Consider the following 25,003-nt stretch of genomic DNA (forward strand, 5'->3'; position numbering starts at 1 on the left):
TTCACGACCATTAATTTTCGAATTACAAATCATACACGTTGCAAATAAGATCTAGTATGGTTAGACCTACACCTAATGCGAAAGTTCTGGTTGTCAAATGTTCTATTCAAGTTGAAATCGTTCTGTAGTTTAACGCACATATCCAGGAGGTTTCAATCATTTTATGTGTGTTTTACAGGAAGTTAACACTGTCATCTTTATAGTCAATTAAGCTTGTATTCTACTGCTGTGGTGTTGATTGAATCAGAAAGTTTTTACGCACGTTTTTGTCTCGGCTAAACTTGAATTAACAATAATTCTTTCAATTTTTTTTTTGTAGAATGTCCGGCTGGACTGTTTGGAGTGAATTGTGACCACAAATGTCATTGTTTAAATGATGTAGATTGTCACAAAGGTAATGGTACATGTCCAGCTGGTGTCATGTGTCAACCTGACTTCAGAGGTGAAGATTGCCAAAGTAAGTACTTGCACTTCATTAATGCTTAGAAATTATCATTTTTCATCCAGTCCCAGTGACCTTGCCATAAAATACAATTCAGACAATTATTCCTCAGAATATCATAATTTGCACATTCACACAAAGTTTCTGTGGCAAACAGATTGACCAAAAACAGCTGGAATGCTGGCACATGTTTTAAAGGTTTCGTCACCTTGTTTGTATTAGTTCTGTTGTACATCACACTGGCATAATTAAATGATTCAAAATATATTTATTCTTTGTTTTACCAATTTTATTTGCAGACTCTTGTCCGTATGGCCAAATTGGACTTCAACCAAACTGCACAATGTGTTCTGGTAAGATTGATATTTCAAATAAAGCAATTTCATCATTGTGTGTTCCAACAATCTTGTAAAGACAAATTTACTCTGTTAGAAACAGTTCATTGGTCATCGAGCTAAAATGTTTGCATGGTCACAATAAAGCATAAATGAATGGCCTTTCATCAAAAAGGTAAGAAACAAAGAAAATAAAGTTTGTGTTTCTGAAATTTCTGGAGATTTACATGTTAGAAATGTAAGAAAATTACATCTGGGGACTTATTTGAAAAACTTTGATGAAGTTGCTGCAATATGTCACTGAAACTTGGAGTTCTTGTAAAGTTTTGTCTATTACACATTTGATAGATGGAACCTTTTGCAACCTATCTTGTGTACCTCATTTCAGTTCCTGTATCGGTGATCTATCAAGTCAGCTCTGAGCAAGACCCCAGCAGAACCATTACATGGACGAAAAGCTCCTCAAAACAAGTGTCCTGTTATTGACTATGCGATACAGTATCAACTGGTTAAGAGAGTTCTTTGCCAAGAGGAGGCTGGGGAGTTTGAAACTCTACACAACACAACAGAGAGACAGTCTCCTGTACCACATACTGATTCATCTTTAGAGGCAAATTCAATCTACAAGGTTCGTGTTCTTGCCAGGAATGAGGCAGGACTTGGGGAATTTCAGGAGATTGATTATATAGAGCACACAACACCTGAGAAGGGTAAGTTCCTGGTAGGAGAGTATCTTTAGGGGTGGGAACTTTCAGATACTTACCTGATTTCAGACCTCTTTGTGTCTGTCTGGTGAAGATAATACCTGTTGTTTGTTTTCATATGAAGAATTCATGCTCTTTTGGTTTATTTCTCTGTTGATCCTTTTTTTCTGAGGATACTGACATCTATGAGGGGTTCATTGAGAATTTATTTAACAAAATATTAAACCTTTTAAATTGGCTTAGAAGTGCTTTGTAAAGAACTGTCTGGATTTAGTACGAAATTCCTTTTAATGATGAAATGAGGATTTAAAGCCATTGGACCCTTTCGGTTCAGAAAAAAAAAAAAAGTTCACAGATTTACAAATAACTTACAGGGTTTACAGAAGGCAATGGTGAAAGACTTCTCTTGAAATATTATTCCATGAAATGCTTTACTTTTTGAGAAAACAGCAAAACAATATAAATTCTCGTTAACGAGAATTACGGATTTATTTGAAACACATGTCATGACACGGCGAAACGCGCGGAAACAAGAGTGGGTTTTTCCGTTGTTTTCTCCCGACTCCGATGACCGATTGAGCCTAAATTTTCACAGGTTTGTTATTTGATATAGAAGTTGTGGTACACAAAGTGTGGGCCTTGGACAACACTGTTTACCGAAAGGGTCCAATGGCTTTAAGGTAAAATTACAGGCAAAGTCAGACAGCTTTGGAGTCGAGATAGCAACATCTTGGGTAAGGAAACCAACCATTGGACCCTTCGAAGTGACTAGCACTTTGACATGTACTATAGGTTTGACAATATCATCAGCGTAGAGAAGATGATGAAGAAATGTTCAGGTTTATAAACCTTTTATTACAATTGCTTGATTCTTATACTTTCTAATTATCATTGTGACAGGTCCCAACTATTACGCATGAGGAGGTAAAAGTAAACTTGCTGTTTGTGTTATTATTTTAGAGCCAACTGGATCTCCAACAGGTTTCAAGACTACTTCAACAGCGAAGCATAGTGTGGCATTGAGCTGGAGTGAAATACCATGCGGTCAAAGAAATGGTGTGATAACTAAATACAGAGTGAGTCTTTAAGCAGATCGTTTAAATCAAAATAAATTATTAATGGCAATCCATTTACTCAAAGTTTCAGTATTTGAAACTTCATTCATAAATACCTTAGACAGTTTCGCTATTCCTATTGATGGAGAGCGTGTCACGTGGGTGTGTATAAACCTTTGTTTATGACCAGTAAAAAGTGTTGTAGTATGGGGGTGACACGCGATTTTCCCCCTGTGCTTATAAGACAGTTTCTTCATTCCTATCGGTCGAGAGCAACGGCCGAGACAGTTGTGCCACATCACGCGATACGTGCGACACGCACAGCATTCCTTTATAAGGGGTTGTTTACCCGAAGGCCTTGACTGGGCCTTACCATTTCATAGCTGGAGGGGTGTTGTTTTGAAAGAAATCATTGAAAAATGATAATTTTTGCATTTATTTTACTTTTTAGACCATAAGTGTTGATGTTTTTTGACCGAAAAAGTATTTATGAATGGGAATCAAAGTGTGTTGAATCGGTTTTCAACTAGTGGTTTAAACCCGCCGAGGCCTGGTTCTTGATAATTTACCTCGACGTCGTCTTGGCAAAATTATTAAGAACCAGGCCTCATTGGGATTAAACCACTAGTTGAAAACCTGTTCACCATACATTGATTCCCTTATTTAAAGTTTCTTGTAGCGAGGTGTTAGGTGTACATGATTGTAACATTTATCGGTGTCTTTTTATTTCCCATTTTGCAAACAATGAACAGCTCTCATACAGGGTGCTGGACAAACCTTATGACACCAGCTTCAGTCCAAACAGCTCATTTGAATCGTTTGATATAGAACCATCAGATATGCACCGCAACATCAGTGGTTTAGAACCATCCACAAAATATGATTTCCGACTGAAAGGTTTCAACAGTGCTGGTGTTGGAGAGAAAGCAACACTAGAGGCATTTACTGCAGTTGAGACAGGTATTGTTGGACATCATTCAATTATTACATTTTTTAAAAATGAATTTATGGAGTCTTACATTCTTCATTAGTAAATTTAAAACAAGTTTCTTTTCTTAGTTTTGTTTTGTCGGCGTTAGTGATATTAACTAATAAGGGCAATTGCTTGATTTATCAAAGTCATTAATATTAAAATTTCAAAATATACAAATGGAGACCTGCCTTTTTTTATTTGTTACTTCGTAGCCTAAAAGTGGCATCTTCTTGTTTTGGAATGTCTCAAAAGTCAGGCACACTCTGTTTGAAAAGAACGTTCTTGTAGACACATCAGCCTGGACTGCCAGAACCTCTTTTGACTTTTGAGATGCCCTCTTATGATTCTTTAGATATAGAATCTTCCTTTGGTAAATTTTATGTCTTTGACTTTACAGATCTTCCTGCTCCGACCAAGCTTTCCCAAGATGATGTCTCAGATTTGACTTCTTCCACAGTCACTATCGCTTTGAATCTTCCATCCTCGTCAGAGTACATTACGTAAGTTGAAATTATTTTTGGCCTGTAATATTCCAAGCCTGGGGATACTGTGAGGCCATTTGCTCACTGCTCTTGGCCTTGGTCCCCCTTCAAATGTTTCCCATAAACTTTAGATGCTCCAATAGCCTTTGCCAAAAATGAAAATCACCCTGTCCTTTCAAAGATGAGTTTCTAGGCCTGATATTTATTTCAATCATTGTGTTATTAGGGATGAAACATTTCAGATCTTTATCTGAATTCAGATTTGTTATGCCTGCTCAGGGAAAAGGCTGTTATTTTTCTTCAGATATAAAGACATCCCGCTGTTTGACTTATTCTACTGCTTTAGTGCTGTAGATTCTATTTTCAAAAGCTCCTTGGAATCTAGAACTCTGGGCCTGATGTCACAAAGCACTTAAAGGAACACGTTGCCTTGGATCGGTCGAGTTGGTCTATTAAAAGCGTTTGAAACCGTTTGTTATGAAATGCATATGGTTAGAAAGATGTTGTAAAAGTAGAATATAATGATCTACACAAGAATCACTCGAAATTGCACGGTTTTCCTTTTACGTCGCGAACTATCACGGTCGGCTATTTATGGGAGTCAAAATTTTGACTCCCATAAATGGCCGACCGTGTTAGTCGACAGGGTAAAAAGAAAACCACGCAATTTCGAGGCATATTTGTGTAGATCATTGTATTCTACTTTTACAATAGCTTTCTAACCATATACATTTTACAACAAACGGTTACAGAACGATTTTCAAAGACCATCTCGACCGATCTAAGGCAACGTGTTCCTTTAATATTCATCTTAAGCTAGTTTTCAATATAACTATTGTGATTTTTATTGTGACATCACTCTTTGCGACTTAAAGAGGGGCTCTAAAGTCAAATTCAGTTTTGTGATGCACTCATTCTCCAAATAGATAAAGTCCTTAGGAAAGTAGGAGACAAATATACAGGTCTTGCGCTAAACATTGTAAATTGTCATTTATTTTTATTTTCAAGAGTGAAAATTTCAGCATGATGTCAATGTAGATTTACAATAAAAAAAAAGAGGAATTTTGCGCCAGTCAAAAAGTCCCAATCATTGATCGATTCGATGGAATGTCTTAAAAAATCAGAAGAAATTACCTAAAAATTAAATCTCATTGTTTTTGTGTTTCTGTATGACAAGTATGTCAAGTTTCATGTCATTTCAAAAGCTGAACCCGTGGTACTGCGGTCGTTTAACGACACCTCGTAATCACCCACATACCTTATACAAACAATGGGAGACCTGGCGTCTGTAAGTTTGCGCATGCGCACTTGGTTCTTCACTCAACTATGGTGTCGTATGTCGTATGGATATAATAAAGAAAAAACAACTTTTTTGAGACCTGATAAAATGTTTGTACACTTTCGCCCACCAAATCGAAAAACACAATTGAATACCAAACACCCTCGTGTGCTAATACCCAATTTTTTTTACCACCGCTAGTGACAGGAAAGTCGCAAAAAATGTAAAAATATGCTATGATATTTCCATGTAAACACCACAAATGGTAAATGAAAACGTGTGTATTCACAATTCTTGTTTTCAATGATTCAACTTAACACGAAGGCAACGGTGCAGAGTGGCGGTACCACACCTTAGTACAAAGAGATCTAATCGCGCTCACTAATCGGCCGTCCAGCAGGAGGTCTCCTATCTGTTTCCACTGGTAAGACGGCCATTGTCAGGGTATTCTTTTGTTACTCTGCAGTTTTGCGGGTCGTTCGAACTCCTTCTCTTCCTTCCTCCATGATTGAACACTGTGTGCCAACATTCACCTAGCCCTGTTCATTGCAGTTATTTAAACAGCTCTGTGTGGTATTGAATTTTGTTTAACTTGCTCAAGAAAAACTGTAACATTAGTTACTGAGCCAATAATAACTGAAATTAAACTCTTGGACATGTTTGTGTGTTGTGTAGAGGCATGCAAGTTGGTGTATGGCGAGTTAATAGGACAGTCACTAGAAGGGACACCAGGGGATCGAGGTACCAACGATCCACTGAACCTACTCTTGATTATGTAGCAGCAGAATTACCTAAGAAGGATCTCCCTGCAACATTCACTGTGGGTGACGGAGAAACAGAGGGAAACAAACCCCTGGAAAGCAACACTCAATATGACATCTATCTGGGATCAGTCAGTAGGATTTCTCAATCGGTAAGCCTTGTATTTTATCTGTGGTGTCTTTTTATACACAATGGGAAATTGACCCCCTTGCACAAACACATGTGTCTACTCTCCGACAAGCTTGGCAATAAGAAACTGAATTCCAATTAAAGTGATTAGGCAAGTCATTGCATATGAAAATGACGGTATAATACGCACTATACACTTAGAACACACAGGTACATTTACTACAACATTGGGAAAAAACAGTAATTTTGTGATGAAATGTCCCGTGAATTGGGTCATTCAGCTTCTTGCTATTGTTATTAGTAAAATAAGTACTTCAGAATGTATTAAGAATTATAACATGGTTAAATATATATAGTTTGATACGAGCAAAAACAAATGTGTTGGATGTTTCTCTCCTCATATTTTTGTAGGAATATGCAATTAATTGGAGTGAGGCGCTCAGAATTCAAGGTAATTTACTGTTCAGTAACTCCACTTTGATCATTTTGTGAAAATTTTGCTTTTATTCAACACAGAGGCTTCAAATTAAGGGATGATGGGAAAAATTGTCCATCTTTTTATGTCAAATGAGAATAAATTTGACAAATTGCATAATGCATCCTATTAAATATTATATAATGTATACCAAGATCCTTGTCTTGTGATTGGTGGTACTTCTGTTACTCTACCAAACTTATTATAGGAGTCCTATGTGGTATCTGGTGCACCAAAAGGGACAGGTGAAAATAATGTCTAAAAAGTAAACAAAACCTGAAAGTATTTTTTTTCGCTCAACCAATTCAATTCCCTGAATTATCATTTCATTACCTCCAAAAATTATTTCAGTCCATCAAAATACTATTTTTTCCCTCAAAATTTTGTTTCCCTCCCTATAAAGAATTTCATTATCTCAATACTTTTCTTTTCCCTTCAAAAACTATTTTTTCTCTCAAAATATTATTTTAGTCTCTCAAAATATTAATTGGGGGGTAATGAAATAATTTATTTCGTTCCAACGAAGTTGTATTTTATTTGCTACTCTCGAAATGTTCTTTCATTACTCAAAATAAATTTCTGAGTGAAAAAAAGAATATTTTGGTGTACTGAAATTATTTTGGGGAACAAAGTAGCATTTTTGAGGGAAGAAAGTAATATATGGAGGTGTTACCTAATCAATTTGTCTTTGTCTGTTCCTCTTTCATAAGGTAAAATGAGTTTCATTATTGTCCAATATTGTGGTACAATTATCATATCATTTTTGGTCTTGATTGCAAAACTCAGAATCAACTGAGCGGCCAGCTTTTGACTAAAACTTAACTTAATATCCTGATTAGCTATTTTCTTCAGTGTCGTCAATTTTTATTGATGTTGCATCAATAGAATATTATAAATAATTATAACCTAAACAATGTATTATTTGTTTGTCAGTGCGAAAACGTGCAGTGCCACCAACTGCAAGCCCATCGGTAGCTGCTATTATAAATAATTATAACCTAAACAATGTATTATTTGTTTGTCAGTGCGAAAACGTGCAGTGCCACCAACTGCAAGCCCATCGGTAGCTGCTATAGTGGTTCCATTGATGCTGCTGGTGTTGATTTGTGTTGCAGCTGCTGTGGTCTTCATAATAAGGTAATAATTATTGTCACAATGTAGTGATATTTACAGGGAAAATCGGCCCAAATGCTGTAAACATCAAATAAAAAACACTGGCCAAAAATTATGTTAAACAATTTTTTTTAAAGCAGAAATAAGCAGGATGCCCAGTCACAGATGATACATATTTGATTAGTAACCTTAGTCTGGTAAGCTTAATATTGTGGTGCTAGAGCTGCTTACAGGCAGTGGACACTATTGGTAATTACTCAAAATAATGATTAGCATAAAACCTTACGTGGTAACAAGTAATGGGGGAGAGGTTGATAGTATAAAACGTTGTGAGAAATGGCTCCCTCTAAAGTAACATAGATATTCGAGAAAGAAGTAATTTTCGACGAATTTGATTTCGAGACCTCAAGTTTAGAATTTGAAGTCTCGAAACTTCATGTGACAAGGTTGTTTTTTCTTTCATTGTTATCTCGCAACTTCGACGACCAATTGAGCTCAAATTTTCACAGGTTACGGTTTAATATTTTATGCATATATTGAGATACACCAAGTGAGAAGACTGGTCTTTGACAGTTACCAATAGTGTCCAGTGTCTTTAAACAGACTATTTTAAGTAGAAAAATTCTGCTGAGCGAAGCTGAGCATTAGCAGTATACTGTTTTTCATTGTAACTCATCTTCAATTTAGCTTGTGGCTTTGACACATGGTGTTGGGAAACCATCCGGAATGAATAAACTAACAAATGAACGCTAATACCATAACAGTTAAGCATTGATGATTGTAGGAATGCTGTACCGGTATTTATTATTTTTGTTAACTGTACCTTTCAGGAGGAAGAAAGGACTTAACAACAGCCCAGATCGTAGACATTTCAATGCTGCAAATGGTAAGAGATTATAAATTGCATCCCTGTAAACTTTCTTTTTGACTTAATAAACAGATTATTATGTCTATAAGAAAGAATGAGAACTTTTCAGACTTGAAGGGATCAGCAATTACATGCATTTTAAACAATTCTGCACACATTTTTCTTGACAACTTCACAGTCAACCGAGTTTTTGAATGTTTTATTTGTTTCGTCAGTGGGAGTGCGAGCTAGCAATGACAAACTTTCTTCAGGATTAGAAAACCCATATAGTGATGTTGCCAATGAAGTTCAGCCTGCAAGCACACCAGCCAATACACCAGCCGCAGCACCAGCCACTTCACCAGCCACACCAGCCGCTCCAGCCAGACCCAAGCAGGTTAAGAAGAAGAAGCAATTTACTGCTCCTTTCCCGATTCCGTTGTCAGAGTTGAAAGATTATGTCAGCAAGAAGAAGAAGGAAACGTACAAAGAAGGCAATGGGTTTCTGTTTGACTATGAGGTGAGTCAGCAAATTTTTATTTTATTTTTAAGAATAACAAAATGGGAAGATTGTGCACTTTTAAGCCGTGTAGACCCCCCAAAGAGGCTTTTATTATTAATACAAATATGTTCACTTATTTGCATATTATGCCTGTAATTGCAATGGAAACGCAGCAGATTTGCAGCCAAGCAATATACTCAATCCCAACTCTCCCTGATTCTGCAGGAATTTTGTGAAAATAAACAAATCTTTCCATGTTCTATTGATTAAATTAGAAAATCTCACTGATTCCGGAAACCTTTTCCTTATCGTTGATGCTATTCTACATATCTCCCCGAGTGTTGGACAAACTCTCTCTGATTGAAAAATGCAAATGTTGGCAGCTCTGTACAATATAGACTGTGCCCCCTGTCTTTATCCACAAGGATAAAGACAGGTCCCTGCCGCTAGATCCAGTGATTCCATTAGATACAATGATATGATAAACGAGCAGTGACATAGATGCACAAATAGTCACTGCTGTCAAGTCCGCAATAGAATTTGACTGCGAATCTCTATGTGAAATGACTGAGGTCAAAGGGTAAAACCACACGCCAGTTTTTGATGCCGGTCGTTGGCATTATTCACGAGCCTAGAAGTGTGACGTCGGATGTTCAGGCGCTGTACAATATAACAACTTATGCGTAACAAACTCCTCAGATCTGTAGTGCCTTGTGTAGATTATTCATGTAAGCTGCTTGCATGCGCTTTCTTGAAACCTGTCCATTAAAAGACCTTTAGGTTGCCAGCAGCCGATTTCACGAAACGCTAGGATTAATCCTATCTCAGAGTAACCCGTCCTAACTTAGGATGAGTTCAATTCGTCCTCCGTGTTTGGATACGGAACTAAACCCGTCCTAAGTCCTAAGATTAATCCTAAGTTAGGAAGAGTTTAGTGAAATCGATGGCTGTGCTGCTAAGTAAGGAAGCGCATCAAGCTATGGCAATCATAAGAACCATCTTTATTATGACAGGTACTCATTTACCCCAGGTGAAAAGAAGCAAGAGTGTTATGTTTCTTGTTCAAGGACACAGTGTCATGACAGGGATGCAAATCCAAACCTGATAACTCGGTTACCAGATCTTGAACCTGGTGCACTTGACTGCCTAGGCCAAGACACACTTAATGCTTATGCTGAGCAAGATGTTTAAGTGATTAGCTAGTTTATGTGTTACGCCTAAATGCTAAGTTGGAGGTAGTATGGTCTACTTAAAGACCCCTGTATTGATGACATCAAGGTTTGCTTAGTGTATTGCTAAAGTGCTGCAATTGAATACTGAATTTCCCAAGATACACAATGACTTCCCATTCTTCTGCACGGTAGTAAACAAACTGTGGTGTCATCAGTACTAAGTTATATTGCCTCTTCATAATGATGGGAATGTGATCTTTCAACTGTGTTGAATTTTTGTATTTCTTTTCAATTTTTAGAATTTGCCCGATTCCGACCGTCATTCATGTGAAAGAGCAAAGGACGACAAAAACAAGGAGAAGAATCGCTATGCTAACATCATTCCTTGTGAGTTTATTAATATTATGAGTATTGTTTCGTTTCAACTGTTTTCTTCACGTAAAAACCTGAAATACTTCATGTTGGATGAGCTGCCAGGCAGCTCTGAAGAGGCCATATCTTCTACCAGCTTTAGGCTTCTTGTCTGCGACCTCCCCATACTATTATTAAGTTCCGTTCAGTAGTTTTCCTTATATTGTACATGTACTACCTAATGGTATGAAAAATAAACCTGAAAATGAACCAAATGACTTCACAATAATTTGTCTTCATGCCTCTAATAATAATAATAACACATATACATTGGTGTCTTTTATAGTTCAGGTATCTACCAATAAGGTACTCAAGGCACTTAAGACAGGTTTTTGAGACAAAATTATTTGAAATTACGAGTAAGATTTATGTAGCACTTTATAAGGGTTTACATGGTGCTGCTGCGCACTTGGCAGCTCCTGACAGAAACACAGAGATAAACAGCGATAGCAATTGTGCATTACATCACACATATGGCATTTATGTCCCACCAGAGGTATGAATCAATTATGATAAAGTGTCTTGCAAGATCAGGACTGGAACCCACACTATTGCCCTGTATTTTTGCACAATTTTTATTCCTCTATTCTATTGTTTTGTATGAATTTTTCTTGTTGCCACTTAAGAGATCTCATTTTGAATTGTTTACCTTTTTACACCTGCTAGTTTTAAATTCAATGCCCATACTTTTAGACTTTTATAACCAGTCGCTTTTCCTTTGTTTTGTATGTTTCTTCTTGTTGCTTTTGCTTTTTGCCCTGCTGTTTTCCCCCATTATTTTTAATATGTGTCAACTTAATCTTTTGAATTGTAGTTTTAAGCAATGTTTAGTTTGTATTCAAGTGTGTTTAATCCAACCATTTATATTTAGATTCCTAACTTTGTATCTACCACAGATGACTTTTCTCGTGTTGTGCTTGAGAAACTACCAGATGAACCAGACTCTGATTATGTAAATGCAAGTTACATGGATGTAAGTTTGTCATATGATTTCTTTCTGTTCCATTGTGTTACCCTGTACAGAATCGATAAGCGACCACTCCAGTTTTTAGAAAGAACTGAAACATATTCAGGAAATCCCCCGAGGTGGAGAAAAACTGAAACCAAATACGGCAGAATTACTTTTGTACAGATACAGGCTTTGTGATGATAATGAAAACGACATATTTCCTGAAGAGTTCAACGAAATTAAACAAAAAAACATTTGGTTTTGATAGTCCAAAACCCCACCCACCAAGATAAAAAGATAAAATAAACAAGTTTTAATGACACTTCTGTATAAATTTAACCACTGTTTTTGCTTCCTTCTCACCACTACAGGGTTTCAATGAACCAAACAAATACATAGCCAGCCAAGGTAAGTAAAAAACAAACCGATGCAACTTTTTTTCCTTCGATCTCTAAACCACAAAAAGTTACTGGAACTGAAAACATTTGATAATTGTTTCCGTATTTGTGCATGGCATTGTTGGTCGGTTAATGAGATCATCAGACTATGGTGTTTCTGGTCAACAGAGTGTAGTTTCAAGTCCCTGTTGTGGCACAAGACACCATACCTACTTTGCCCTTCTAATATGACATTAAATTGTCGGTGCCATGAAATGGGATTGGTTGTGCGAAAAGAACTTTTTGTGGTAGAGTAGCGGTTACCCAGGTATTTCTGGTTCACAAAGCAAGGGATTGGTTGTGGGAAAAGAACCCAGAACACTTTTTGTGGTAGAGTAGCGGTTACCCCGGTATTTCTTGTTCACAAAGCAAGCACCTTTGTTAACAGGTTTTTTTCAGGCTTGCGAGCTACAGTGATTAAGTTCATTTATGAGGCATCCTTGGTTGCATAACTAGAACTTTATAAAAATCATTTGGTGTAAACATTGTGGTTTCATCTTTTGTGTGTGTTTTTTTTTTTTTTTTTTTCCATTTCATTTTATTTGCCAGCAAACATGAAAAAACACATACATGTATTAAAAAATTGCACATCAAAGATTTACAAGAAAAAGCAACACAATGGTTATAAAAAGAGAACCCCCAAAATTATGTAAAAACACTAGCAAATTACTGAGAAACCTGGCCTGGCAGGCAGATATAAGGATTGTGTAGGAAACACCTCCAGTGGGGGTGGAACACAAAACTCTACAGACAAAACAAAAGACAAGAACCCTGGCAGGGAAAGCCAATAGCGACAGAAAGTCACTTTCAAAGTGGCTGACCTTTTGGTTCCAGACAATAACGAATATTAACAAGACAAAACACACCCTTTTGTTTCAAAAATGTACTTTTTAAAAAGTTTGATAATTTAATCTCATGAAAGTAAATAGCATTTATAGTGTTGATTCTAAAGTTTGAAGATAAATTTCTGAGATGATTTATGTATTAATTTTGAGAAAATGAATACCAGCACTTATTCATTGTGAAAATTACGGACCATTATGACAATCTCGTGTTATTTTATGAATTACAATTTCAGGTCCAAACAAGGCTTCTGTATGTGACATGTGGAGGATAATATGGCAGGAGAATACCACTAAGATTGTCATGCTCACCAACCTACAAGAAGGAGTCAAGGTAATTTAAGTTGCATTGGTTTATTTAGTTTGACTTTTTATTACACATGAACAACCAAAACAGTTGAAAAACCCAAATGAGGAAACACTCCGTAATCAGGTAAGGACTTAAAACCCAATCCACATAGATAGCTTCAGGTCTGAGGTTAGCCTTTAGTCAAGTCGCACACGGCACACCGGATGGCACGCACAAGCGCCTTTACCAACTCGTTTTTGGGCCTTAAATTTTTCTTTACATTTGCCAACGATTTTGGTGGGAGAAAATGTAATGCATAATGCATAAGTGTGGTGAGTTGCTGGCTATTAAGAAGTCACAATTACTTGCATGACGTCACAAGAACGTTCGATGCAAATTAGTTACATTTTCTCCCATCAAAATCGTTGGCAAATGTAAAGAAAAACATAAGACCCCCAAAACGAGTTGGTAAAGGCGCTTCGCGGCTTCGCCGCTTGCGGCAATAGTCTTTTTTCGTGCGTTACATTTTTGGGGCTGTGGTGCTATCCGGTGTGCCGCATGCACCTTGACTAAAGGCTACAATCCCGGCCAAAATGCTTGGGCCACCCTTTCCTGAAACAACAGTTCCCTGTGCACTTCCCATTCACATTCACATTAAAAACATTTGCCCGCCCCCGGCCCCCCGCTCAATGTTGACTGAATTCGGAAGACAGTCGGCAAATGGAACCAACATTGAAAGGGGGCAGGGGGGCCCAACGAGATTTGGCCGGGATTGTAGTCTGAGGTGGGATTTGAACCGAGACCCACCAAGCCAACCTTTTGAACATTTCTCCAAACTTGAGGTAGAAAGTCGATTAGCAAATGTTAAACCTGTATGTTAGTACATTGACCAGTGATTTACTTTGATACTTGTCTGACCTAGTGAGACACTAGTCTTCTAAGGGTGCGCATGTAGAAGTCAGATTTAGTAACTATTTACCTTATCTTTCTAGACGATTCTCTTTTTCTTACTTTCAGGGAAAATGTGAGAAGTATTGGCCAGATAAAACAGCATGCTACGGTGATTTTGTTGTCACTTTGAAAAAGGAGGTGACACACCCAGACTACATCGTTCGAGATTTCATGATGGCTCTGAAATTGCAGGTAATGTCTGAATGGTCAAGTGCACTGGGCTTAAGTTCAAGTGCACTGGACTTAAGCTCTTGTGTTTTTGATTAGCAGAGTGTGGGTTTGAGTCCCGATCTTGACACTTGTGTCCTTAGGCAAAGAATACCTTTGGTTTTTGGATCTTAGTATTCCATTTTTCCCAATATACAGGCTAATTTCTTCATTGTCCCTTCATTCCTAGCCCCTGGCATGTTGTGGTGGATAGTTCAAGCACACTATACTGAAGTTCTGGTGTTTCAGTTCAAAGGAGTGTGGGTTCGAGTCCCAGTCTTGACACTTGTGTCCTTAGGAAAAAAGTCTGAAAATTCTATTTCAAAAGCTGATAGTGTTTTTGAGATATTGCCAAAAATCAGGAGCGGTTATGTCCGGGAAGGAAGAAAAACACCTATATTTGAATACACAATTTGTCGAAATATTTCTCAGATTAAAATGTTTTTGAATCCCTCTCTCTAAAACCACATTCCTTATACAGCTGCAGTGCTTCTCACCATGAGTAATCATATAATCATTCAAATCCTATCTTGACCACACCCTAGGATGAAGGGAACAGATATGTTCGTCAGTATCATTTCATAACATGGCCTGATATGGGCTTGCCCCATGATCCCATCAAAGTGGTGAATTTTGTCAAAACGGTGAAGGATCACAACCCCGAGAATGCTGGTCCCATGGTCGTTCATTGCAGGTTGGTATTTTTGTTATGGCACATTATTTGTTTGTCACAGTTATTTTTATAATAATAATAATAATAATAATAATAATAATAATAATAATAATAATAATAATAATAATAATAATAATAATAATAATAATAATAATAATAATAATAATAATAATAATAATAATAATAATAATAATAATAATAATAAATAATAATAATAATAATAATAATAATAATAATAATAATAATAATAATAATAATAATAATAATATACTAATAATAATAATAATAATAATAATAATAATAATAATAATAATAATAATAATAATAATAATAATAATAATAATAATAATAATAATAATAATAATAGTAATAATAATAATAATAATAATAATAATAATAATAATAATAATAATAATAATAATAATAATAATAATAATAATAACAGCATTTATAAAGTGCCATATATCCAAATAATTGCTCAAAGGCACTGTACATTAAAAAGGCAAAACACACTAAACATTATAAAAGCAAAACGAAGCCAAAACAGAAGAAATTTATAAAACAAAGCAATAAATTTAAAAAGTATCAGTTTTGAATAAGCTGAAAGGGAAACTGATTGGGAGTTCTCCACAAACACTAGGGCGATATTGGTCATTTTGGTAGAGCATCGACACATTAATCAGAAGGGCACAAGTTCAAGTTCCCCTTCAGTGACCCTGATGGGATCCACTGGGATCCCGATACCACCGAGGGCCCGATCCCACCAAGATCTTGATCCCACCGGGATCCCACCAGGATCCCGATACCACCGAGGGCCCGATCCCACCAAGATCTTGATCCCACCGGGATCCCACCAGGATCCCGATACCACCGAGGGCCCGATCCCACCAAGATCTTGATCCCACCGGGATCCCACCAGGATCCCGATACCACCGAGGGCCTGATCCCACCAGGATCTTGATCCCACCGGGATCCCACCAGGATCCCGATACCACCGAGGGCCTGATCCCACCAGGATCTTGATCCCACCGGGATCCCACCAGGATCCCGATACCACCGAGGGCCCGATCCCACCAAGATCTTGATCCCACCGGGATCCCACCAGGATCCCGATACCACTGAGGGCCTGATCCCACCAGGATCTTGATCCCACCGGGATCCCACCAGGATCCCGATACCACCGAGGGCCTGATCCCACCAGGATCTTGATCCCACCGGGATCCCACCAGGATCCCGATACCACCGAGGGCCCGATCCCACCAAGATCTTGATCCCACCGGGATCCCACCAGGATCCCGATACCACCGAGGGCCCGATCCCACCAAGATCTTGATCCCACCAGGATCCCACCGGGATCCCGATACCACCGAGGGCCCGATCCCACCAAGATCTTGATCCCACCGGGATCCCAACCAGGATAGAGAAATCTGGGGGGATCCCAATTTTATTGACCTAGATCCCGTTTTAGGTTTGTCATCAGAACTGGTCTGATGGTCATTTGCATCAGGTTAGTATGTTTGTGAAGGCATTTTAATTCTACGCCACTAGTTGTTAAATCAGTTTGTAATTAACCACAAGGGAAACTAATAAGGAGACCTTCAACAATAGTCAGCTCAGTTGGTTAATTCGGAAGTCTGAGGCTTAAGTCGTGCTATAGTCAATTTGTTGTTGTTCAACCCAATGCTCATGCCATTGTTATTCATCTATGATCTACTTTGTAGTGCTGGAATTGGTCGCACTGGAGTGTTTTTGGTTTTGGACGCCATGTTGGACCAGGCCAAGGTAGAAGGTCGAGTCGATATCTGGAACTTTGCTTGCGGCATGAGAGACAAACGGATGAAGATGATTCAGACACCGGTAAATTAAACACATCAATTTATCTTAGTATTTATCTTACAAGCTCTGTCCAATGATTTAATGAATAGTACTCGAACCTAGAAATGACACATTCACATCAAAGAAAGGGTACATTCCAAAAAAACAGTCACAAAGTTTACAAAAAGGTAAACAAAACATGTCAACCCGACGCTTTCATTCTTTTACAAGTCGAGTAGGAGATCTGCAGGCTACACAGTTTGAGTTTGAGCTCATGTCCCCTGAATTTTAAGACATTAGATGTCTTAACCTGTAGATCCCCGACTATATGGCAGGCCTGGAATTCCATGTACACAATGGCCATGTCCCTGGTCTTGGCCTTGGTGCCCCTTGTAGAGTGACTTAACAACTACAGTCGATAGAGGGCGGTACAACAACTCTACACCCCTTTCAAAAGTTTCCTATTGGACTTAAAGATTTTTTAATGGAAGTACCATTTGCAAAATGAAAATGGCCCCGACCTCTCAAAGATTAAACTAAAGAACTGTTACTTAACTTGTTTCTTAATACAAACAGGCCCAGTATGAGTTCATCTTTGATGTCTTGATTGAGACGTTCTTTTGTGGTGACACCAGCATCAAACCAGAGAATATTCTCTCCAAGTTGACTGCATTGAAGAAGACCACAAAGGGCAGTGGGAAGACAGGACTACAAGTAGAGTTTGAGGTGACACTTTCATTTTGTCATTATTTAGTGCTGAATGATCTTTCTAGACAACCAAGTGGTTCACCGACCATCATGCAAGGAGTTTTTTTTGCCAAATGCAGTCTTTATGCCTAATGTAAACCTGTGCATTCAACAAATTTCAAGAAGGCCAGCTGTTGTCAAGTAGGAACTATGTTTAGATGGATTGCACTAAGCGTCATCAATCGCCATATTTGATGATGATAAACAATGCAAAAGTACTTGTACGCGCTGCGCACAGCTCTCAGCCAATGATAGCCTTGCGCACGTGCACATTTAATCAAATGTGGCTGTCAATGACGCTTAGTGCAATCCATCTATACCACAGTTGACTGCAATGGTCTGTAACAAAAAATAGAGGTGAGGGATTCAATAACGGAAATAAACTTGCCTACAAATTGTCACAGTGTACTATACCAAAGCTTTTAAATTTAATGTCAGCTTTATTCATGTATGTTTATGTAGGATACAGAGCTACAAACTCTCCCTGATTCTGCAGGAAACCAATCTTTCCATGTTCCGATGAGCAAATTTGACAATCTCCATGATTATGGAAACTTTTTACCAACTATGTTGAATGTAGTTTTAAATTTCTCCCTTCCAATTGTTGTACAAAATCTCCATGATTGCGAGAACAACTATTGACATCTATGATGTAGTCATATGGCCATTGAAATTTAATATTCACCTAATCATACTATTTTCAACTCATTCCGATTGTCTTCATACAGAATCTTAATTTGGTGACCCATATTCCGAACCCTGAAAAGTTCAAAGGAGGCCAGCTACCAGAAAACGTAAAGAAGAACAGATTTCCAGAAAAACTACCAGGTGAGGATTTATTCGGTTTATAAATGACCTATCAGGACAAAAGTATTTTGTTTTGTTCACATTTTCCTATCTACCAAATTGAGTTTGAGTGATTATTTTTTTGTTACAATGCAGAATTGGAATTTATTCAGTAATTTGTTTAAAATAGTTTACATATCTTTGCAATTGTCATTTGAAATTCGATTGATGTATTATAATAATAAGACACATCACTGTTAAGAGATCTTGGTGTTCAACATTCCTTTTTACTTTGCAGGCAACCAACTGCAGTGCTTGCTACAAGACTATTTTTGTAGCACATGAGTTCAAATTGTTCCAGCAATGTCTTAGTGAGAACATTAAGAAGTGAATGGATTCTCGTCTTGGGTTGAAACATTCCTTTTACTTTGCAGGCAACCAACTGCAGTGCTTGCTTCAAGACTGTTTTTGTAGCACATGAGTTCAAATTGTTCCAGTAATGTCTTAGGATTCCTAAGAACATTATGAGAACATTAAGAAGTGAATGGATTCTCGTCTTAGGTTGAAACATTCCTTTTACTTTGCAGGTTCCACACTGTGAAATTGTATCACTCTTTCTTTATGTCCGGTTTCCATACTCTCTACATTTTAAAGAATAATTGATGATCATTTTATTTGTAACAGGTTCTTGTATAATATCTTTGATTGTTCGTTTTTGCTTAAGTCTAGTGCTCTTTTATTGTATTGTTTTTTCTTTATTTGATTTGTGTTTTCCCCTGCGATATGGTGCGTTTTTATGGCCACAAAGTATTCACTTTTAAAATGTTACACGTGTCTCATTTAGATACTAAACAGTACCAATTAATATCAATTTATGTTTCAAGTTGATCTGTATCGACCTCACTTGATGTCGTCAGGAGAAGATGGATCCAACAACTACATCAATGCCTGCTTCCTCAATGTAAGCCATTATACCTCGGTGATTTGTTGAGTTACTGTTGATTAAGCAAACCATCACAGAAATATTTCCATCTGAAAGCTCACTGATTCTAAAGTTCATACCAGTACCAATCCTCCAGAGAAATATTTCCATCTGAAAGCTCACTGATTCTAAAGTTCATACCAGTACCAATCCTCCAGAGAAATATTGCCATCTGAAAGCTCACTGATTCTAAATTTCATACCAGTACCAATCCTCCAGAGAAATATTTCCATTTGAAAGCTCACTGATTCTAAAGTTCATACCAGTACCAATCCTTGAGAGAAATATTTCCATTGAAAGTTCACTGATTCAAAAGTTCATACCAATACCAATCGTTAAGAAAAAAATGTCAAAATATGAAACTCAAAGTTGACCAAACAAAAAAACTGCATTAGAGCTGTAAAATAAATCACCATTCCTTGTTTAGATTGTTAACATCAATTTAAGCCTTACATGTATAGATGGATGTACTTAAAATCAAAACTTAAACCTTTTTGGTTATTGATATAATTTGTTTTGTTACACTTTTATGACTTTGTCTTCTAACTTTGTTATTTTACAGAGTCCTAGCTCCAAAGGAAAGTACATAGCCACCCAAATGCCCTTACCCTACACCATCAGTGACATGTGGAGAATGGTCTATGACTACAAGTCAACTTGTATCGTCATGTTGAATACAGTAGACAAAAACGATCCGGTAAGTAGAAAGTGTACCTAAATAATTCACAATTCAAAGTTGCCTTGGAAATCAACTTTGAAAATCTGCCTGTATTTATTTGAAATGAAAACAAAATTGTGGTTGTAATTTCTTTTGACACACCCACCCACATATTGATATTTACAGACATGTGTTGAGTATTGGCCAGAGAGAGACGCTGCATCATATGGCAATCTGACAGTCACTCTACAGTCAACTAATAAAGTGGGACCAAACATCATTATACGCTACCTAGCCCTGGCTGATGATCAGGTACAATGATGGAACGAATTCTTAATCATTGAAACCGTGCATGGTAAAACTAACAATCTGTTTGGCTACAGCTACGGCTTTGGCTAGATTTCTATGTCATCGTGTGTTGAAGTACAGGATGTCCTTAGCAACACCCTTAGGAACAGACGTTGCCATAGCCAGAGCTGTAGCTGCTAATAGACCATTAAGCTCCACCCCATTGCGTTTTGACAAATCACAACCCATTGCGCAATAACAAAGTTTGACAAATAAAGTCTGACATGTGTGCTTGGCGCGCGCGGCAGAGTTGTGCAGAATAGTATTGGAGAGGCTCACGTGTTCTTCCTCACGCGTGTGCGGTGGGCGGAGCTTAATGGATCGGTCTATTTGGACAATATAGCCCAAGGCATATCTTACTTGGAGCCTAATAACGTCAGTACAAAATCAGGATACAATGTGTTTGCACTGACTTTCTAATTGCAGAAGTCTTAAGTTTATGTTTCATTCTTGTCACTGATACACAGGAATCCCGTCTGATTTGTCACCTTCAACTACTCAACTGGCCCGTTGGTGGCGTACCATCATCACCAAGATCCATCGTAGAGTTGGTTACAGCCGTTAAAGAGTGGCAACTCGGGCACAAAGACGACCGAATTATAATTCAGTGCATGTATGATGCTTGGTCATTTCCTTCCGCTATGCTCTCAAGAAAAACACAATCCAACCAAACTCTAAAAATTTCAAAATTTGGTTGTCTCATTTGAGTGAGAAATATGTTCTGCATTTATGTTTTGTCAGATTTTGTTATGCACATTCTTATAAATGTTTAATGCTTATTGCAGTAACCTAAATAAGCACTCGGTAACTTGCGGGGGGGGGGTTTGTGAGTGTAGCTTGGTAATTTGTCCCAGTTAAATTATTAACTTGGTATTGATGACTATTTTAATTTGATCAAAACAAATTGGTTGGCCTAGTTGTTATCTTTGCATAAAGTTTTAATTTACACTAATTATTAGTATTGCAGTCCATATATTAAAATAGGATAGGATGATAGTAGTTTTTATGTTTCAAGTCCTAAAATTAATGAAACCTTGATCAAAAACAAATATTTGTTGGCCTAGTTGTTATCTGTATACAAAGTACTAATTGACATTCATAAATACTTAAGACAGTTTATCCATTCTGATTGGTCGAGAGGGCATCACATGGTGGTGTTTAAACGGATGATATAACACCAGTAAAAAGTGTAAACATGGGCATGACACATGAGAACTAATTAAAGAACTGCAGTTTGTATTAAGATATGATAGGATAAGATGACGGTAGTTTTGTGTTTCAAGTATAGACTAAAGAAAGAAAATATTATACTGTGTACGCCACGCCAAATGATTTGATTGGTTTTTTGTTTGACAGTGACGGTGAGGGCACTAGTGGAACATTCTGTGCTCTCCTTAACGTCATAGAGAGACTGAATATTGACAATGTGGTGGATGTCTTCCAAGCAGTCAAGAAACTCAGAGTCTCTCGTCATAGATTGGTGCAGTCACAGGTAAGCTGACTGGTGCTTTGTGAAACTTCACACTCATCTCTGGAGCTCCCTACCGGGGCCCAATTTCATGGCCCTGCTTACCGTAAGCAAAGAATCTGCGCTTACATAAGCAGGGTATTCCAAGCTTATGCCATTCGTATTTCACAGGTTAGCTGGGAATGTTTGCTTGTGTGCATGGGTACTCCACATAAATAATAGGCACTCTTCGCTTACACAGCTAAGCGCTTACCCGGTTAGCGGAGAATGGTGATCGTAAACGCAGAATTTGGCGGGAAGCAGAGCCATGAAATTGGGCCCAGATGAGTTGAAGAACTTAAAACAATATTTTCTTTAATCAAAAGCAAACTTATTTTATAAGGATTTGGGACGCAGATGCGCTATATTTTTCTACAGAGTGTACTGTCTTTCTCGAAGGCCAAAAACAATGTGGACAACAGAGTGAAATATTCTATGCTCAGAGGAAAAGATAATGAGTCGGTTAAAACTGAAAAACAAAATAACACATTTTCATTTTTGCTTTGTTTCGTTCAGGAGCAGTACGAGTTGATATATAGAGTCCTACAGACGTATCTGGACGTCGACGTTGTGTACGCAAACCTGTAGAAGAGCCTCGTCAACAACCTCGTCAACAACAGGTAACTAGAAGCATACTCAAAAAGTTTGTACATTCAAAACATTTTTGACAAGTTGTCTACTTTGTTAGACCATCAGTACTCAAAAAATGTTTTTGTGAAAATTCATGATATGTCGGAAGACCATATTTAAAATATTGTGAAGTGATGATATTACTTCGACTGATTTTGTTGTTATTTAGTAAATTATGTATTTCTACTTTTAGGGAAAAGTTGGCAATAATGAATAATGAAATGAATGCAAATCTGTTTTTGATTTGCTAGAAACTATAGTTTCAGACAAGCTGACATGGCGGCCCTTGTAGGGTATTTTTCAATTTCAAACTGAAATAGCTTAACCAAACACATTGCTGTGAAGCCTTGGGTTTGAGTAGTTCCATGTTTTTAATTTAAATATTATCTCATTCAACAGTTGCTATTTGAATAAAAGAAAATAACAATTTCTTGTACACAGTCATAAAACAATGGTTTTTCAAAAAATTTACATTTTCTGAAAAAAAACTGGAAAAAATAGGTTATGCATATCTCAAGCATCTTCAAACATTTTGTGTTCTTTGGTTCCCAATTGTTTTTTGAAGGAACCAAAAATCCTGTTTTAAAGTGACCTTAAACATTCAAGTTAAAAAACAATTAAGATTTCAAAGTATATAAAATTTGAAAGATTATAAACTATTTTTTCTTCACGCTTTTATCCCAATTCGGATCTAATACTACAGAGGAAGAAATTGCACTGTATTACTATTTGAAAGATATGTTTATTTATCAAGAATATAGGATTTAGAATTCTGTATTATTTGAATTAAAAGTTATGTGAGTTTTTTATCACCATGCAGCATGTATTTTATAGCAGTAGTCTATGCGTATTATATTACTAAGTACTAGGATACAAAATAGCTTTTGATATATATTTGTAATTCAGATCTTAACCAAAGTTAAGAAGAGTATTTTTATAAATTCAAATGCAAGGCAAGGACTAAATTTCAAGGATATTGTATATATAAACAGAAAAAGATTCTGAAATAAGGATGGAAGTGCCAAAGTGTTTAATATTTTTGTACAACTCAGAAATTTTTATTTTTTATTTTCATACCCAGAAATTTTGAAACGGAGTATATTTTGTAAAAGTTGTTTGTGGAAATGAAACATGAATAATGAAAACCAGATATATGTATATATTTTGTTTACTTCTAGCGTTATTTTCAGCAATGCTGTTTAAAGTGCATTTGCAATGGTCCAAGCTTTTGGCACAATGTCAAGATTACGGAATGTTGTTAGCTGGTGACATGTATCTTCTAAGCCTTTTTTCCACTGCGCTTAGCAAGTTTGTGTGCTTACAGGCATTATGAAATTGGGCGCTTTTTGCCACATGGATAATTTATATGGAAGTAATAATTTTAACAAGCACGCACTTGGTGGTTCTAACACAAACCAAACATTTTTTTACCTGTCACCACTTTGCCCTATATAATTATTTTGACTTAAGCCTGGTTCATACTTCCTGCGAATGCGAAGCGAATCTTGACGTCACAAATTCGCAACGAACAATTCGCAGCAGTTGTCCTCTGCCTTACTCCTTTGCGATAATCGCTGCGAAAGGAGGATGTGACGTCAAATTCGCTTCGCATTCACATTCGCAGGAAGTATGAACCGTGCTACAAACATGCTAATGTTTCAATAAACAATTTTTATTTGCAATGGATAACATTGTGAGACGTTTTTGTCAATAATGTGTTAATGTTTATCCTTTCTTTGGTTTAAAAAAATTTTGTACCTGTTCGCTTACCTTTATTTTCAAATTTAAGAACTTGACGATTGTCTTGATTAGCCCTGTATTATATTTGGACTGAAATATCAGCTCGACATGAAAGCTGTTTCCACTGATGCCCAGTCCATCCACACAATAAATATGTTACAAGACAACAGTCATACTAAAAACGAATTATAACACACTCCATATACAGACAAGACAATAAAATGCAATTGCAAGACTTACCCAAAGTGCGCATTTTGAATAACGAAGATACAACGTGGTATTTGAAATAATATTAAAAAAAATGTCCGTTGCATGCTTTTGAAGACAATAGACGTACATTGATCAATACATACTGATCCGTTTGGTGCTGAAGTATAATCGACTCGGATTAAATCACGCGGATCGATTCAGACGAGAACAAGAATGAACCGAGTTGGAAGTCTGTGGCCTTTTCGAAACGACGTGTCACGACGGCTTCAGCTCAGCTTGGGCTCCGTTAGTAGATTGCAAACCTGCACATTCGGTTCTGTGATTGTAACAGAGGTAGGCGAAGCCTAAAAGTAAAGCCTTGATTTCAAAAAGGGCTTATTAGACCGTGTGTACAAATCTCGCGCGTGTTAAAAACGTAGCGGCTCAATTTGTTTTCTTTTACACTAATGTAATAATTAAAGAAATGCAGTGGGGAAACCCAAGGTTTCCATAAATGAATGCTCGAGTATACGTGCATGACTTGCACAATCAATCGCAACATGGTTTCAGAG

General features: G+C 37.1%; 2 protein-coding genes across 2 annotated transcripts; both read left to right on the top strand.

Moving 5' to 3' along the window:
• Nucleotides 1–438: 438 nt before the first annotated feature.
• LOC117297671 lies at nucleotides 439–7,451 on the top strand. Its single transcript, XM_033780819.1, has 9 exons — nucleotides 439–457; nucleotides 742–795; nucleotides 1,166–1,487; nucleotides 2,442–2,557; nucleotides 3,289–3,496; nucleotides 3,907–4,009; nucleotides 5,946–6,183; nucleotides 6,573–6,612; nucleotides 7,423–7,451. Exons 5-9 carry the CDS (start codon nucleotides 3,376–3,378, stop codon nucleotides 7,449–7,451), a joined length of 531 nt encoding a protein of 176 aa, XP_033636710.1. The 5' UTR covers nucleotides 439–457; nucleotides 742–795; nucleotides 1,166–1,487; nucleotides 2,442–2,557; nucleotides 3,289–3,375.
• Nucleotides 7,452–7,665: 214 nt separating this feature from the next.
• LOC117298035 (receptor-type tyrosine-protein phosphatase alpha-like) lies at nucleotides 7,666–24,206 on the top strand. The gene is made up of 18 exons (XM_033781261.1): nucleotides 7,666–7,773; nucleotides 8,580–8,635; nucleotides 8,833–9,116; nucleotides 10,570–10,657; nucleotides 11,578–11,654; nucleotides 12,002–12,038; nucleotides 13,146–13,243; nucleotides 14,216–14,341; nucleotides 14,902–15,050; nucleotides 16,751–16,886; nucleotides 17,421–17,570; nucleotides 18,320–18,419; nucleotides 19,262–19,338; nucleotides 19,922–20,056; nucleotides 20,204–20,329; nucleotides 20,833–20,978; nucleotides 21,722–21,857; nucleotides 22,389–24,206. The coding sequence occupies exons 1-18, from the start codon at nucleotides 7,724–7,726 to the stop codon at nucleotides 22,458–22,460; spliced, it is 2,043 nt and encodes a 680-aa protein (XP_033637152.1). The 5' UTR covers nucleotides 7,666–7,723; the 3' UTR covers nucleotides 22,461–24,206.
• The last annotated feature ends 797 nt before the right edge of the window (nucleotides 24,207–25,003 follow it).

Source organism: Asterias rubens, chromosome 12 (assembly GCF_902459465.1).
Source record: "Asterias rubens chromosome 12, eAstRub1.3, whole genome shotgun sequence".
NCBI lineage: Eukaryota > Metazoa > Echinodermata > Asteroidea > Forcipulatida > Asteriidae > Asterias > Asterias rubens.

Excerpts from the sequence above, each read along its gene's own strand:
- LOC117298035 (XM_033781261.1), top strand. The coding sequence starts at position 7,724 with ATGCTGCTGGTGTTGATTTGTGTTGCAGCTGCTGTGGTCTTCATAATA. Across the intron at positions 11,655-12,001 it reads TAAATGCAAGTTACATGGAT|GGTTTCAATGAACCAAACAA; the intron begins GTAAGTTTGTCA and ends TCACCACTACAG. Across the intron at positions 19,339-19,921 it reads TCAATGCCTGCTTCCTCAAT|AGTCCTAGCTCCAAAGGAAA; the intron begins GTAAGCCATTAT and ends GTTATTTTACAG.
- LOC117297671 (XM_033780819.1), top strand. The coding sequence starts at position 3,376 with ATGCACCGCAACATCAGTGGTTTAGAACCATCCACAAAATATGATTTC. Across the intron at positions 6,184-6,572 it reads TCAGTAGGATTTCTCAATCG|GAATATGCAATTAATTGGAG; the intron begins GTAAGCCTTGTA and ends ATATTTTTGTAG. Across the intron at positions 6,613-7,422 it reads TGAGGCGCTCAGAATTCAAG|AATCAACTGAGCGGCCAGCT; the intron begins GTAATTTACTGT and ends TGCAAAACTCAG.